The sequence below is a fragment of the Chelonoidis abingdonii genome, chromosome 9 (genome assembly GCF_003597395.2).
Source record: "Chelonoidis abingdonii isolate Lonesome George chromosome 9, CheloAbing_2.0, whole genome shotgun sequence".
Taxonomy (NCBI): Eukaryota; Metazoa; Chordata; order Testudines; family Testudinidae; genus Chelonoidis; species Chelonoidis abingdonii.
The window spans coordinates 73,270,175-73,288,061 of NC_133777.1; the positions used below are offsets into that span (position 1 = coordinate 73,270,175).

Here is a 17,887-nt window from a genome sequence, read left to right on the forward strand (position 1 = left end):
GTATTAGATATTGTGATGGCTAAAAACCTCTGAAGGTCAGGCTGTAAACATCTCTGTCCATCACCACTGTACATTAAGTTGTAAAATAGCTCATCTTCCCATTATGTATATATAGTTTTCTTTTAACTTTTATTTTGGTTCAAGCTGCCATTAAAAAAACCTATTAACCTATGTCTCTCACCCACCCTCACTAAAGAAAAGGCAGAAATAATCATGGTGATTTCCTACCTTTCTTTGCACTAATTCCTAGACTTTTATCTCAATCCCCAGGCTCAATTCAAAAAGTGAATTCGTGCCATAGAAATTCAGTTTTTACCACTGCTCTACAGTCCTTTAAATGGGCAGATCCCCCTACAATTGTTAAATTCACCCTGTCAAAGCCTATTTACATAGTACAAATATGAGAGACAAGTTGTAATTATACCTTTGTCGCACCAAGACCAACTGGGGGATTCTGGTCTGAGAATGCAGTAGAAGTGAGAGACAGACTGGGAGAAGAGCCAGATTGTGTCAAGAGCGAAAGATTAACACTCTGATTTATTAGCTCTTTAAGTCAGGTACTGCATTTTACACCCTTTATTCCCATAAAGGCACAGATCTTAGACTTATCAGAGAATGGTACCAGAACACGGTGTGCTTCAATAACTTAGATGAACTTTCCTCATAACAAGAATCACATTCTTTTTAATACTGCCCTAAGACTCCTCAGTTTTGGTTTGTTTAAATGTATAGTAGTTTAAAAGAAGAATGGGTCACTAGCAGCTACAGCATATAAGGAGATCCTTTCTGAAGCCCTGTTTGTGTAGATCGGTAGGTGCTTAACCCAATGGCTGTGTGAGGGGAGGACGCTGGAGAGGAATCACAGACAGACGTTTCAATTCAAGAACACTGCCAAGGATTCTGGAATGCTACAGTTCGCTATTTTTGTGTTATTTACATTTCTCGACATCTAGTAATAATCATGCCACAGTATAGAAAAGGAAAATAAGGAGAGAGAGAAGAGTACTTATATGCTGTATTTTGCTGTTAAGGAGGGGGAAATAGCCTTCCTTGTTCTGACTCCTAATTTTGAATTTGTTTAATTTTGCCTCTTTCTGGTCTGTTGGACTGGAGCCAGGGACACACTGAGTTGATGCGAGAATCAAGGTTAGAATTTACTTGTCCCTGCTCCCATTCAAACAGACCACAAAACTCCTTGCCTGACATAAAAGGATATCATGGTTCACCTTACCAATTCTGCTGTGAGTCAAAAACCCAAGACCCAAAAACGCCACAGTCTTGGATCTGGCCATGGTATGCTTGGCCCATGACCCAAAGGGACGGGAGAGGGGAGCTAACTGTGTGCTCCCCACTCCTGGGTCATGCCAGGCTCCAGGTTGGCCACTAGGTTAAGTTACAGCAGTTGTAACAGTAGCCCACGGCAGTTTCATCCACCAGGGAGCACCGTGCACTTGGTCCATACTCCATTCTATCCTCAGCCTGCCATCATATGCTGTGCCAAGGAGATGGGGAGAAAGTAATAAGAGAGTCATGTAGGGCTTGCCACACTAGCTTTATGCCTCCTTCCAATTCTGCCTAAGTGGCACAAAGTTGTCAATGGGAGGGGAGGAAGGGGACCTGGGTCAAGGATCCAGTCCACTATCTATTATGCTCATATTCTTAAAACTCCTATGCTTCACGTACAGAAGCTATGGCCTTAATGTATATGACTGCAGGTGTCCCTCCTTAGCTCATTTGGTAAAAGTGGCATACTTCCTTTGCTAAAGGAAACTTGTTAGACAGTGATGCTATTTATGGACATACTGCTGCTATGAAACTAGGCAAAGTTTCAAACTATTATTCATCAACATTCAAGTAGTTTTTGTTATTTTTCCACCTGCCCTGAAAGGAATAGCCAGTGAAGAAAATCAATCTATTTCCAAAGTGGAGGGTTTTTTAAAAAAATTAGTAAGTGCAGTTAGAGAACAAGCACAGGTTAGTAGTATCTGAAAATTATTCCCACCTCCTGAGAGCTGTTCAAGAGAACCAGGTAAAATGGGTCGGTGATTTCAGTCTAGTAAACAGGTGTTCATACGCAAGGAAACCAATCACAGCTACTATTACTAGCAAATTCAACAGAAACCAAGCAATGGATGGGTATGGAGAGCACCCCTAGAAATGTTCCCTCTCCCCCAATCCTTACCCCCAGAGGTCAGGAGCGAGAAACCTTGCACTACACTTCTCTACGCTTCACCTGATTCAGAGAAAATTTCCGTTTCCAGTTTCTAGGCAGCATTTACCAGCGCCATTGTTTTTGAAAGAAACTTGATACAAAGCACATTAACTCATGCTGCTAATTAACTCAGGCGACTGATGAGTATAATGTACTTCCCACAGATACTCCAGCTAACATGAGATATATGTGTTTCCAAGTATTTTTAAGAGAGGCATCTTCATATTTAAATGCTAACTGTCTCACAACTCCTTTTCTATAAATGCAGGATTTACTCAGAGGAAGCACCTCCGACAAAATGAATTTGAAATACAAGAAGTATTGCAAAGCTCTCACAGAGCTCAAGGACATTTGGAAGTGTAGTAATAGGTTTATAATGAACCTTATCGTATCATCAGCAAAAACAAGTCGATTCTTAGATTTCCCGGTTTGGTGTTTCCCATAATCTTCCTTCTCTCCTATTCCCTTGGGAAAATAATTTCATGGCTATCAGAAATGGGGACAACCTGTTCTTCTAAACCAGTGTTTCCCAAACTTGGGGCACCGCTTGTGCGGGGAAAGCCCCTGTCGGGCCAGGCCTGTTTGTTTACCTGCCAAGTCCGGCTGATTGTGGCTCCCACTGGCCACAGTTCGCTGCTCCAGGCCAATGGGAGCTGCTAGAAGCAGCGGCCAGTATGTCCCTCGACCTGCGACGCTTCTAGCAGCTCCCATTGGCCTGGAGCAGTGCGCCGCGTCAGTGGGAGCCGCGATCAGCCAGACCTGCAGACCCCAGCAGGTAAACAAACCGGCCCGGCCTGCCAGGGGCTTTCCTTATACAAGTGGCATCCCAAGTTTGGGAAATACTGTTCTAAACAGATGCATGAAAAAATGAAGTCTCCCCAAAAAGAAAGGCACACACAAAACTAGTTGAACATTAGGGCTGTAACATAAACAGAAACCTTACAGGAAACACTACAAGTTAAAATCACATGAGCAAGCTTTACTTTGACTGATTTCCTGGTTTTTGAAGCATTAGATACAGAACTTTACATGTGGGTGAGGGAGGTAAAACAACTTATTTTCCTACACACAGTCCTATCGCAGAGTTTATGCAGATAGGTGAAAAAGAGCCAACACTTCAACAGCAAGGTCTGCTCCGATATTACACACATTCCTCAGGAGGCATGGGCACAAACCATTGAGTCAGACAACTGCATTCAGGCTCTCACCCATCATGATAACAGAGGGATACATTTCCCGCATGAAGTACAAAATTAGAGCCTTGAATCAAGCACAGAGTGACACACAGCTCTCTGTATCCTTCACCGTATATGACCATACCACTCCTACCAAGACGACCCAGTGGACAAAAATCAGCTCATGGAGGAAGAACAGCTGGTTTAAACTAAACTAGAGCAAGCCATACGTTATGCTAATAGGCAGAGGAGAACATTCTGAAAAACTTGCACCCCTGGTGAAGTCTGTTTTGGCTAAAGAAATGCACCCACAATTAGTCAATTCAGTCTGCAGATTAGAAGCACTCTATGGAGTTGTTGCAAATGCTAAGCTGTCACATAGCAGCAACAGCTGAGGGCAATGCTTTCTACCATCTCCAGCTGCCTAGAGACTCCATCCTATCCCTGACACATGATGACTGGGCCTCAGATACTCATGCCTTTGTCATTTCTCAGCTAAACTAGAGCAATGCAATAAAGCTGGGCATGAAGCCTTCAGCCCTTAAGTACAACAGGTGCAGAAGGTTGCAGCACATCTCTTCAGAAACACGGGCTTCCGGAAGCACATCAAGCCAGTTCTCCACTCCCTACACCAGCTTCACACAGAATATTGAATCAAGTTCAAGGTCTTGGTCCTTACCTTCAAAGACACTCAATCCCCTATGCCCAGAGTATCAAAAACATTGACTAAAGCTCTAGGATGAATATTGTGATCAACAGCTATGCTCATGGGGCACAAAAGAACTTTTCACAATGAAGTGAAAGCTCATCTTGTGAGGGAGACACAGCTGTCTCAGGGGCCGGTCCAAGACTGTAGAATGAACTGTCCCAGGAAGCCCATCACAAACCTCATCACCTTCTACTCTCAGGTGCACTTCTTCAGCCTATCTTCCCTAAAATACACATAAACAGAGTCCCCACCACCATCTCCAAAAGAAGACACTCCGCTGCACACACTTTTGCCCACGAAGACAGAACAAACTCCACTCGACAGATGTTAGCCGCACCACTAAATGAACTACTGGAAGGCACTGCGGTACTACAGCGATGAGCCCAGTATAAGAACAGTAGCAAGAAGAACAGTGTTGAGAGCCACTTTGATAGCATCCCTATCAGATCCAAACACATCGTCAAAGAGATGGTTCGGAGGAGCAGGGCATTTTACACAACTTGAGAGCATCCTGCATCAGGGAACAGCTCCATAGCTTAACTCTCAGTCACAGAATACCTAGACTCCTCTGACTCACAGGATCAAATCACAACAGGGCCCACTCAAGTCCTTTCAAGATAGATAAGTGGAGTATCATAAAATCATAGAACTGTAGGGCTGGAAAGAGAACATCTAGTTCAGTCTTCTGCACTCACGGCAGGACTAAGTATTATCTAGACCAGTGGTTCGCAAAGTCGGTCCACCGCTTGTTCAGGGAAAGCCCCTGGCAGGCCGGTCAGCTTGTTTACCTGCTGCATCCATAGGTTTGGCCGATCTCGGCTCCCATTGGCGGCGGTTCACTGCTCCAGGTCAATGGTGGCTGCGGGAAGTGGCGGCCAGTACGTCACTCAGCCAGTGCCGCTTCCCGCAGGTCCCATTGACCTGGAGCAGTGAACCACGGCCAGTGGGAGCCACGATCAGCCAAACCTGTGGACACGGCAGGTAAACAAACCGGCCCAGCCCGCCAAGGGCTTTCCCTACACAAGCGGCGGACCAGCTTTGAGAATCACTGATCTAGATCATCCCTGACAGGTGTTTGTTTAACCTGCTCTTAAAAATCTCCAGTGATGGAGATTCCACAACTTCCCTAGGCAATTTATTACAGTGCTTAACCACTCTGACAAGAAGTTTGTCCTAATGCCCAACTTAAACCACCATTGCTACAATTTAAGTCCATCACACTGAGAGAGTGTTTGTCAGGGACATCAAAATAACTTTAAAGATCTACAAGTATTCTTCATAAGCACAGGAGATTTTGTCATGGGATATGGCCAAGATTTCTGTTCCCATTGTTGTGCAGCATGCAGTGGGCTAGTTATTATTTCATATTATTTGTATTGCCATAGCAACTAGGAGCCCCAGTCATTGACCAGCACAATGGTTGCTTCCTGCCCTGCAAGCAAGAGAAACAAATAGTTTGTAAAGCACTTGGGGATCCCCTTTGAGACGAAGAGTCCCATGTTATCTCTGTGTATGAGCTATCTGCTTGTTACCCTCCAGGCTAACCCATTCAATCAAAAATCCTCTATTTCATTTCCAAATCACTTTGGAAAGGATACAACCCCAAAATTTGACTATGCTTTCTAGTGGTTAGCAACCCATTCACTGATTATGTCCTCTCTCTGGTACTGTGGTAGCCAGGCTCATATTGTGTATCAATCTATTTGTCCAGCCCTGTATTAAAACTTCCTTCCTTGCTACCCATCGAGATATTCTGAGAGATGCATTTCACCTGCTTTGTCAGGCTACCATTCAGAGGCTGAGTGTCTTGTTTTAACATTGGTGCAAATTAATCCACCCTGGAACAGAATCTCCCTTCCCAGAACATTTCACTTGTCCTCATCAGGTTGCACCTCAATACTGCTACCCCAAGGCTGTTAGGAGTCATGATGAACATGTCCCATTAAAAGTCATCCTTTATTTGTTATTTTGGCATCTACCCCTTCTTTATTCAAGAGTCCCCCATGCAGAATTCCCAGAGATAGCTGGACATCTATACTACTTCACTCCAACTTACCACCAAAAACCTTTCAGGAACTGGGCTGGCTTTGATTCCCACCTATGGATGACCCAAATCTCATTGAGAGTTTGAAAACACAGAGGAAACCTTTACATAAAATGATGCTGATGTGGCCTGCATTATCTAATATAGAAAATTCACCCAGTGTCTAAAGGGACCCAAAGAAGATATTTTCCTTAGTCTCCCTTTGAGGAAGTCTAGGCTACTTCAATGCGTTTTCCAGTGTTTATATCTGCTCTGTGGTGCGGGAAATGCTCTGGACATTCAGACATTTTTTTCCTAACCCAGAATGTTTGAACTTCCTGGTACAAATTAAGAAGTCTATACATAGGCTACTTAATGACTGCTGACGTAATCTCTTTTGTTCAAAATACCAGAAGTCCCTCAGTCCAGCCTTTCACAGAACATTAGAACCTCTCAGGTATGTCTCTAATGAGGCATCGTCGAAAGCCACTTAGGGGTTGTAAAAAACACTATCTAGTGATACAGGCAATGGGTCAGATTGGGCAATAAAACAAGACTTTCACAATGCAGAATCACAGAAGAATCATCAATTAATAGTTTTAGGGTAAGAATAATTCTCTGTCCTCTGCAAAAGCTCTGAATTCCCTTTTAATTCCCTGCTCTCCCACAAAAGCACTTCTCTCCTTGCGCATCACCATCCAAACACTGGTTATCCCAACCACAAGAATGTATTTCCTGAGGTTTCAGCATCCCAGAGGCAATTCAAAAGGAAAGCAAGGTAATAGCAAGTAGTCCTTCCCCTTCATTAAGCTTACATTCCCACACACAAATCTGTTTTCCTTAATAGTAACCACAGCCCCAAAATTTACCCTGATGTTGAGAAGACAGACAAATGCTCGGAAGTACAGGGGGAAGCTGAATATCATGGTACGTGTGATGCTTTCGTCAACAGAACCAAACTCACTTTCAGACTAGTGCTTCAGGAAGGGCCGGCTCTAGCCATTTTGCTGCCCCAAGCACGGCGGCACGCCGCGGGGGGTGCTCTGCCACTCACCAGTCCTGCGACGACTGCGGGAGGTCCACCGGAGCTGCCTGCCGCCCTCTTGGCAACTGAAAGAGGGCCCCCCTGGCATGCCGCCCCAAGCATGCGCTTGGCGCGCTGGTGCCTGGAGCCAACCCTGGCTTCAGGTACTAAGATGCCTCCCAAACGTGGTCCCTTTACCTTATTCACAATTTAAAATGAGTGTGCAATCAGTTAAACCAGTGCTTCCAAAACTTGGGACGCCGCTTCTGTAGGGAAAGTCCCTGGCGGGCCAGGCCAGTTTGTTTACCTGCCACATCCGCAGGTCCGGACGATCGCGGCTCCCACTGGCCGCAGTTTGCTGCTGGAAGCAGCGTGGGCCGAGGGACGTACTGGCTGCCGCTTCCAGTAGTTCCCATTGGCCTGGAGCAGCAAACCGCTGCCAGTGGGAGCCGCGATCGGCTGGACCTGCGGATGCAGCAGGTAAACAAACTGGCCCGGCCCGCCAGTGCCTTTCCGTACACAAGCGGCGTCCCAAGTTTGGGAAACACTGAGTTAAACCATTACCAGACAAAATGATCCTTCTCATAAGGATCACAGCAACATTTTACCACTTCCCATGCTCCCAATTCTACTAGACATCCCTAAATTTGCAAGAGTAAGATCAAGCCAGTCAGCACCTGTGCCATCAGGTGCATGGTAGCCCTAAAAGAAGGAAAGGTTTAATCCATTTGTTGTATATTGCAGACAGGGGATTGTTTAAAAGAGCTCTGGTATAGCACAATGCTTTCTTGTTAGAGATTTACTAATGATAACACTGAGTTTTATACAGCAGTTACACCACTGGATGCTGTGCTACACTGAATGAGAGAAGAGACATTTACCTCCTGACTAATTTTGCTGAAAGCTTTGGATGAGGTTATGAAGTGTGCAACAGCTTTTAAAAATGCTTAATGTTTTGAACTGCAATAGGCCTGGCTGATAAAAGCATGCAAGTAGCTACATGCAAAACTCCAATGTGGGCACACTGAGACTTCACTGGTAGAATTCCCTGGCATAAGACTTTAAATATCACAATCCCTCGTGCTGTACACTAAAAGGACCACAACATATCAACCCTATAAAGAATGGGTCATATCAAAATTCCCCTCCTTCTCTACATCTAAATGTCTATGTTCTCTCTTCCTCAAAAACAAATTAACAAAACTTGACTAAGTACTTTAAGAGAAAATCTCTAATTCCCACCAATACTGGAGAAAGGTTGAGTGGAATTTGGTCTTGCAACAAGCTACTCTCTGTGTAAAGTACTCACACTGCAATCTTTACATATTCTCTATAAGATGGGTTTAGAAATCAAACATACATTTGGGAAAATTGCAAGCCAAAAATTACTGCTTTAAGGCTGATGCAATTTAACATCTTCCACAAACTTGACTGGCCACCAAATCAAGGTCCAGGAGACAGGCTAATGAAGATCAGAAGCAGTCGGTAGCTACACGCCTGTGTTTTGGCAAGCACCAAACAAATAATTTTTCTTATTCTATCATTACTTTTACGTTGTAGAAATGAATTAACAAATGCTTGAAAATTAAAATGCAGATTGATGCCATCTACATGTTCCTAAGCAGATCTGTTTAAATTAAATGGACTCCATGGTGACCAGATGTCCCGATTTAATAAGGGCAGTCCCAATTTGGGAGGCTTTTTCTAACATAGACCCCTATTATCCCCCACTCTCGTGCGATTTTTTAATCTTGCTGTCTGGTCACCCTTATGGACTCACAAAGAACAACTGAACTGGATCTCTCTGGTTGGCTCGGTCCTGAAATTCCTACTTATGTGAGTAATCCTTCACCATTCAATAAGTTCCATGCAAATCAATGGGAAAAGTCATGCAAGGCTTACCAGGTGAGAAAGAGTTGCAAGATAACTCAGTAGGTCTGCTATTGCCAAGAATTATTCTCTGACATTGGAAGGGCAGGAACATTTATTTGGGAAAGAATTTATTACTAATGCAGTAACGACAGCGTCATAGAAAAGTTATTTTTGGAATGAAGGGTAAGCTGGCTAATTTTGAAAAAGCGAGATGGTGTGGAGAAGAGACAATTACTGATGTTTATAGAAGACAGAAAGCCAAAGAAAATATAAATGCAGAAACAGGGATGTCAGATTGTCTCAGAGGAGAAAGATTAACATATACTAGTTCTATGGGAGGGGATTATCCTATGAATTAAAATATATACAGGAAAAAGTACCAACATAGGCTCTGATTCAGACCTTTCCCAAGGCATCTGTATACCAGCTGTGAAGCTGTACAGGGACCATAGTTCTGGCAGACCTCTCCGACGACAAGAGGGATTCTACAGTAGCATAGATTTCTAATACCCTCAGGCATAGAGGATATGGCTCCAGGTATTCTGTGCTACTGGACAGGAAGATGTTGCAGCACACAGTAAATTAGAGCCATCTCTGGGGCTACTCTAGTTTATGGTGGGTACCACTCCAATTACTCTGGCTGCCTCCAGAATCAAGGAGATGCAAAGATCAAAGAGCCCTCACTTCAGAGACCTCCAGAGCTGCTCCCAGGTCACAGAATAGAATATCAGGGTTACACAGGACCTCAGATCATCTAGTCGAACCCCCTGCTCAAAGCAGGACCAATCCCCAGACAGATTTTTGCCCCAGATCCCTAAATAGCCCCCTGAAGGATTGAACTTGCAACCCTGGGTTTAGCAGGCCAATGCTCAAACCACTGAGCTATCCCTCAGGTTCACTGCAGTTTAGAATTGGAGCTGTAAAGCTGCCCATTAGAAATCTACAGTACTCCAGTTTTACCCACTTTAATCTTATCAATATTTTGATAGAAGTTATGCAACAGTCTCCAGCATCAGGTCTCTTTATAGAAAGAGAGAGATAAAAAGATCGATCTTTGAAGACCACAGTAATACTACTTTGAGACACATGATAGTGTTACATTCTTTTAAGCATTTCAATAGATTTCAACAGTTATTTTGTTGGAGAAGTTAGGAAAAAGGCCGGATGTTTTGAGAGGTGGATATGCTGACTAGCATAGAATATCTGCTACTGCACTTTCTACCCTGTGTCCTGTATCATCAATTTGAGCTATTAGACTAACCTTTTTGGGTGTATCCTTTCTAGGAAAAAAAGGTGTGGTTTATTTATGGGGGGGGAGAGGGGTTAAACAAATGACAAAACTAATACGGACAAAATTATAGTTTTAACATGTGACAGTAGGTCAAGGGAACAAGCTAATGTTAAGTTCAACCTATTAATATATATTAAAACCACTGCCTGTCCACGCTACAATTTTCCTTGTATAAATATTAACATGTTAAAAGATGTCTTTTTTCCAGTTAAAACAACACCTTGGAGTCTGAGATTTATTTGCTGAGAACACTTTACCTAGTATACACTTCTAAACAACTATACGCAAACACTAAGAGGGTTTAATTTCACTGGATTCATAGCTGCAACACAATGAATTAGAAAATTTAGTTGCATTTTTATCGTGTAGTCAAAAGAGAAGTTACCCTCTTATAAAGAAACAAATGGATATGATATGCTGGGGCAGAGGAGAAGATGTGTTCTATAAACTGAATGTAGCAACCGGTTCATTATGTAAATGTTTGTTCTTGAATGCTGTCAGCCTAAGTCTTTATCACTAGTCAAAGGAACATTTTACGTGAGGGTTACCGCCTTCCAACGCCACATAAAGGTCAATTCCGAGGGAGAAAAACAGGTCAGAAAAGGACTCTTTACAAGCTGTCTCCATGGTTTTGCTGTTAGCTGCAGTGATCAAGAAGTCTGGTTCTGAATGATGACATCAGAAACATTAAGTGGTTGGCTATTCAGGGAGTACTAAGGATAGCTAGAATTTTTCTGTCCATGCCATTTTTCCAACAGAAAGTTAGGAGCTTGATTGTACAAGATTCTTTGTGAAGAATATCAGCTCTCTGTGGAAAACCGACTTTTCGTAAAAGACCAATATCCAAAATATTTCTAAATGGTAACCATACATTTTTATTCGAAAAGGCTGCCATGGTGCCTCCTGGGAGTTGTGGTTTAGGTTCCTTGTACTAACATTATCCTACAGACTGGGTTCCCCAACTGGAAGACATGTCCTATGATGAACCATGGCCAGAGATTCCCATGAGGTACCACAGAATCCTACCAAGAATGGAGATCATGGTGCATTCTAGGAGATGTAGCCCAGCCAGTACATTCATCCCCCTTTCCCCATATAGAGAAGACTAGAAGCATGGGACTCCCAGATTACAACTCCCATGAGATGCCATGACAGCTTTTCCAAATTAAATTTTTTACTAAAAAGTTGAAGCATTCCATGGAGTTAAAAAAATTCTGATCAGCAAGTACCTGGCCAAAGATAGAGAACAAGATGTTTTTGATCAATGTACCTCTTAGCGAGCTGCATTCTGGTCAGTAGTACAATTTGCACTAAGAAGAAGAAAATTAAATACACTGGGGGAAAGAAAAGGAGGACGACTTCGTGTTTTTTCCAAAAGCCCATTTAATTTGAAAGGGATAAAGAAGTCAATGAATAGTACAGAAGCACAAGTTTTGCTGAATTTATTGGTGAGACACGTGTATTAGGAAGGCTTTCATTTTCTTTGGACAGCTGCATCTTTTCTTTTCCAGAATAAAGGGTTCTTAATAGATGGTCACTTAATGGAAAATAACAACAGGCAGGAGGCATAAGGCCTTTTCCAATTTAATAATGAGTTCTGAAAACAGATCAATTATCTTTGCTCCACATTTGGTTCTGTTTCACCTGCCTGCAAACAGGCACTCTGAAGGACAAGTCATTCTAGTTTTACTGTAGTTTGTACTTCTCAATCATCTACTGAAATGCTACTTTTATAGGGTTCTCCCCAACCACCATCATTAACCTGAAGTAAACACAGTAAAACCTGAGTAATAAGGCAACTACTTTTCCCCATTCTGTATGGGTGGGGAATGCCACTGTCATAGAAGTGGACTGAGACTGGAAAGCTCAAGGGACCAAAAAATGGTGTATGGAGCCTTCCTGTTACGTGTCACAGCTACAAGTTCATCATGCATAGCGGTGATAGAGTTGGTGGTCTAAGTCCAGTTCCTATCCAGCAGGTGCCCATATCACAAGTATCCCCTTTAGCAGAGATGCCAAGAATTTAATGGACATGTAAATTAAGGTGGCTAGCACCCAAAACTCCAGAGTTTGTGGGTGCTTGACACCTCTCAGGATCAAATGCTAACATGCTCTCAACCATAAACATGAAGGGTAAACAAGGCAGTAAATGACCAAGATTTTTTGAAGTTGCTAATGATTTGGGATGTCCAGCTGAATTCCCCTTAAGAGAGACACAACTCTTAGAAAGTGCCGAGCAGGCACCCTCTGAAAAAACAGGCCCCTTTCAGGTCTATCGGAACACCTCACAATCTGTGTTTACCCTCCCAACTCCCATATGACGTGAAGTGGGGAAGTGCTATTATCCCCACTTTATGGGTGAAGAACTGAAATACAGAGAGTCTAGATGACTTGTGCAAGGTCACACAGGGAGTCTGTGGTGGAACAGGAATTGAACTGAGATCTCATGTCCCAAGCTAGCATCTTAACCACTGGACTCTCCTTCCTCTAGCTATCTATGGTATCCCAAATGGAAACTCAAAACCACTAGCCTCGTTTTACAATATTGGCCAATACCATCCGCATAAAAACATGCAGAATATTTTAGTGTTGGCAAGCTGTGTACGTACATGCAAAATAACCACATAATGAAGTATAATCTGATAAGCTACCTAAAAGCTATATTTGATACATAGATATTCTTGCTAAGGTTTTTTAAGGGAACACAGTATCAGAGGGGTAGCCGTGTTAGTCTGGATCTGTAAAAGCAGCAAAGAGTCCTGTGGCACCCAGCAAGGCTGATTGATTGGCCAGCCCACAATCTGCCCAACTGGCAAGTAACAGGATATCTGACTGGGAAGGAGAAAGAAAAAGTCTGAGCGGGAATGATAGTCTTGAAGTTGGAGCAATGTATTGGAGGACTGGATTCAATTCTTCTCTCTACCACAGACTTTCTGTGTGACTGTGACCAACTCATTCTCTGAGTCAGTAGGGAAATAAAATGTTAACCTGTTAACCAATAAGCATCAGTCTTACCGGTAATGTATTCAGTTAACATTTAAATGCCTAATGTGCGTCCAGGGTCCCGGCTGCCAGCCACAGCCCCCTTACCCCTGTTCAGGTCCTCCCGCTCCCCTAGTTCCCTATGCTGTGAACTTGTTAACAATTAAAGGTTTAACAGATATAATTTTAATAGTTTAAACGGTTACTTTTTTAAATGCTATTTACATCCCTATGAGTCAGTACCTCAAATCTATACCTGGGGAAGCAACAGTTTCCCCAACCTCAGAGATGTTGCAAAGTCAACTTCAGTAAAGTTTGTGAGGCTCTCAGACGCTATGGTGATGGGAGAAATACAAAAACAATCCCTCCATTAAATGATTCATTAATATCTTACCTCAAAAAGGATATCTGGAGCTTAACTCACCTTAGCAACTCTACAAATAGCCAGTGTGTACAAAACAGAGGAGAAAAAAAATCCAGGGAAGGAATGATTTCTAGGTCCACGGGGTTACTGTAAACAGAAACCACACCACTTTTTCTCCCTTTAAAACTGATTAAATTACATTATTCAAAACTCTCAGCACATAAGACATTCATGCAACTCAGGACAACTGTCTAAACTTGCTTTATAGTCTATGTTCTCAACATACTTCTACTGCATCACATACAGGGCCGGCTCCAGGGGTTTTGCCGCCCCAAGCAGCCAAAGAAAAAAAAGAAAACAAAAAAAAAAGCCGCGATCGCAATCTGCGGCAATTCAGCAGGAGGTCCTTTGCTCCGATCGGGAGTGAGGGACCCTTCACTGAATTGCCGCCGAATACCTGAAAATGCCGCCCTGCTCCGGAGTTGCCACCCCAAGCACCTGCTTGATAAGCTGGTGCCTGGAGCCAGCCCTGATCACATATCTCCTACTTATTTTTTGTTTCATGGTCGACTGAAGAACTGGGTAGCGCACAGATGCTACTGAGTGTTTTACTATCATATTTGTAATGTGTTCATGGAGACAACCTCTGGGCATCTCTAAAGTGACACAATGTCATATCAGATGGAATTAGTACAGTATGCTCATACAAACAGCACTATGAAAACAACCTGAATGCAAGAATGAAAAGATACACAATCAAGCAGTGTAAAAGACACTGCAGTAGAAGCAATTAGTGAGGTCAGTAAAACTGCTCTCTGCTAATCCCAACTCCTTTGTATGACCTGTAGGGATAACATGGACACAGAAGGTGGATTAATAAACCCTGACAGTTAAAAGGTTAAGAAACAGCAGCACTTCTGTGACCCTTGTTCACGAATTCCACAGACTTTTTTCGAATAAGAGTCTGTTTGATTTAACTATAGAAACAAAATATATGTGCAGTGCCTCCTAAAAACCACAGAATAAAACATGAAGCATGTCTATAGGATGACCCTCCCTCAGAATAACTTCAAAGGTTCATATAAACACAAATATTACAACAGATGGTGTTTTAGCTCCTGGATTACATTCCCTGCTAGCAATAAAGTGGAGATATTAAGTGTGATTTAGTTGTACTACTGAAATTTAAATTAAGTATTTCACATCACAACATCCATGATTTTGATACAGAGGAAGTTTATTTTACAAACATATATTGATATTTTTCTAAAAAACACTCCTCGCACCTACACGCAAATCCATGGGTAAAAAATTTAGAAAGCCACAGTCTGTTAATTTATCAATAAAATGGCTTTCGAGGCTCACATTTCTCTCTCCCACCCCTAATAGTTCCTCGGGATAAAAGGGATTTAACAGTTGGTGGCAATAGCTCAAACTACTCCAGAGAACTTGGTACAGTAGTTAGGACAGCACAGACAAGAGCGGAGGGAAAAGTGGTTTCGGGCTTGGACACAATAAAGTATGTTTGCAATTAGCAAAAGCAGAAACAAAGGAAAGGAAAGCGAGAGAGGAAAACGAGCAGCCCAGACCAGGTCTGCCCGATCCAGCCACAGTGACCTGTAGAGAGTGATCCTGGCTTTGAGCCCGTCACAAATCGCACTGACGCAGCCCGGGGCAGCTCGTGGAAGACACAAAGTTGCCAAGAGAACCGCCCTGGGGGGTTCAGGACTTGGGCAAGCGCCTGGAGGGGGGAGCCTCCATGTGCATTTTCAACAGAGCCCTTCCGGCCCCCTCCCCAGATGCGGCAGGATAGCGGGACAATGAGAGGAGGAAGGGGCCTCTCTCCACCCGGGAGATGGGAAGCAGCAGAATCGCAGCGCCGCGAGCGCAGGCAGGCGCTTCCCATACCCCAGCCGGCGAGGGGTCTCCCCCCTGCAGAGCCACCTCCTCCCGCTACCCCTTCTCCGCGGGGACTCGGGGGGCACCGGCCCCCCAGTTTTCTGCAGCAAGAGAGGCGAGGGAGGAGGGGCTCCCCCAGCTCTTCAGCAGGGCGCACCCCGGCACCCCAGCTCTGTAGTGGTGAGAGAGCCCCCCCCCGACTCTCTGCCGGGCCCCCCCACTGCAAAGATCTCCCGGGGAAAGACGCCCCCTCCCTGCCCCCCCGCAGACGCAGCCCCAGGCGGGCCCCCACCCAGGCACGTCCCCCAACTCCCTCGCTCACTCACCCCGCGGGCGGGTCGGCTTGGCCTCCTGCAGCGGCTGGGAGCGGGGGACAATGGCTGGCGGCGCGGGGCGCTGGTGCAACAGGCGGCGGCACCCGAGCGCTGCCGGCAGCTCCCTCCCTCCGCTGGCCCGACGAGCAGCCCCGGAGCCGGGACGCATGCGCCACCGAGGAGGAAGGGGGTGGAAGGGGAGGACACCCCCCCGCCTTCCCCGTCCCCCTAGGTTCCTCCTCCTAGCGCGGGGCTGAAGCGGGAGGCTGCTCTGATTGCACAGCCCAGGGGCCGGGAGCTCGCGGCTCCCAGTGGGGGGGCGTGGCCCCGGCGTGGGGAGGAGGCAGCTCGCCCGGGCGGCTGGAAGTCACGCGTGGAGGATGGGGAGCGGGAGCTTGGACGGGGCGCGGAGCTGGCTCCAGTTGGTGCATTTTGCAGAAGTGGAGAATTCCGCAGCTGAGCAGGGAGTTCGTCAAAAGGCAGCGCCTGCCTCCTGCCTGATGTCGGGGGATCCCAGAGCGCTTTACCGGCTTGCGTGGATTAATCCTCGCAATGCTTCCTTCCCTCGCCCCCGCGCCCAGTGGCATGTCTGTTACTCTCCTCACTTTACAGAAGGGGAAACTGAGGCACGGATCACTTAAGTGGCTTGCCCAATGTCTCCTGTCCCTCAGTCCTGAGATGAGCTTTAGCGGGTAGGTCATCCTTCCCCATAGGACAACACAGTTACATCTCAGAGAGTATATATAATGTAATTCTTTGAGAGACTGAGTAGATAAATAGGTGGTCTGCAGATTTTAAAGTTACTGTTTACCTGCATAGAAGATTACTAAATTACCATCCGTTAGAGTTGGGGAACTTCTCTCCTGACTTTGGGATTTTGTAACATTTCTGAAGTGCTCCCCCCTTTTATGTTTTAGATTTCCCAAGGCTTCAGTGAGTTTCATAAAACATTCTCCTCCCTCTTAAACAAATAATTTGAAATTCTCAAGGGATGGTATAGTTTTAAAAGCAAATGTTTTTCTACCAAAATGGAAGCCTGCTGTCTTGTAAAGAAACATGCAGCAGCAGTTTGCTGTAAATCAGTGGAACCCAAATGTAAGAATTCTCTTCTAAATGTAGGTCCTCTTTGGATATGCAAGTGTACTAACAATTTGCTGGCACACCTGAGAAGTGGGGGTGACACCGTCAGACCTTTCCATCATTCTAAATTGTGGGGAGTACAGATTAGAGCAGCTGCAGGGCTACTTTGGTTATGCTTTCTGAAACAACCCCTTAAAGGTTTGTACGTCTGGGTCCAAGATCAACAAGAGCACAATGCATTCTGACTCACCCACAGTATGCCTCCTACTAGCTGGGCAGGCAGAGAATGATGTACAGCTGGCTATATTTATGTTATACCACTTTGGGATTTTCCCTGTGTCAGGGATTCCCCAGCAGCTTTAAGTCCCTTTGCACTACTGGAGCTAAACAAAAGCCATCTGCATCAGGCAGATGACATATCTGATGTTTCACACACTCATATGGCACAAAAAATTTCTCAAAAGGTATATAATGTCTGATCAAAAGCAGGGGAAAGCACAGATTAGCTGCACACAAAAGACCATCCTACCCTTACAATGGGCTAAATCCTGAAGTTTTCATTTCGTTTTTGCTCAGTTTTACTTCATTGAAATCAATGGCACTTTTGCCCCAGGAAAAACCTGGGGGATGGAAGGGAGAGAAATGAGCACAGATCTCAGTATTTTGTCCCAATACATTTTTATCTCTAAACTGGACATTCTACTTTAGAGGTTTTCAGGCAGGGATTTGTGGTCCACGTGGGCTTTCGGGATGGGAGTAAACAGTATGAGCGATCATCAAAGTGCCTGAGGTGAAATCCTGGTCAGAATCTTGAAATTGACTGCAGTGGGACCAGAATTCCACCTGTTTTCCTGTACAATTTATGCATTGAATAAGAAATTGTGATTTGTTGTATTTTTATGGAGAAATTACAGCTTTTTCCAGACTGGGAAGAGAGATTGC

At 44.5% G+C, this 17,887-nt stretch overlaps 1 protein-coding gene across 6 annotated transcripts in view; it reads right to left on the reverse strand.

The window, feature by feature from the left end:
* AKAP13 (A-kinase anchoring protein 13) overlaps positions 1–16,072 on the reverse strand; it is a 344,553-nt gene extending 328,481 nt beyond the window's left edge. For all 6 annotated transcript variants that reach the window (XM_075069695.1, XM_075069692.1, XM_075069694.1 and 3 more), the window contains exon 1: positions 15,878–16,072. In XM_075069695.1, the coding sequence (XP_074925796.1) occupies positions 15,878–16,034 (157 nt within the window). In that variant the 5' untranslated portion in view covers positions 16,035–16,072. The remainder of the gene's footprint in view (positions 1–15,877) is intronic.
* Between the last annotated feature and the right edge of the window lie 1,815 nt (positions 16,073–17,887).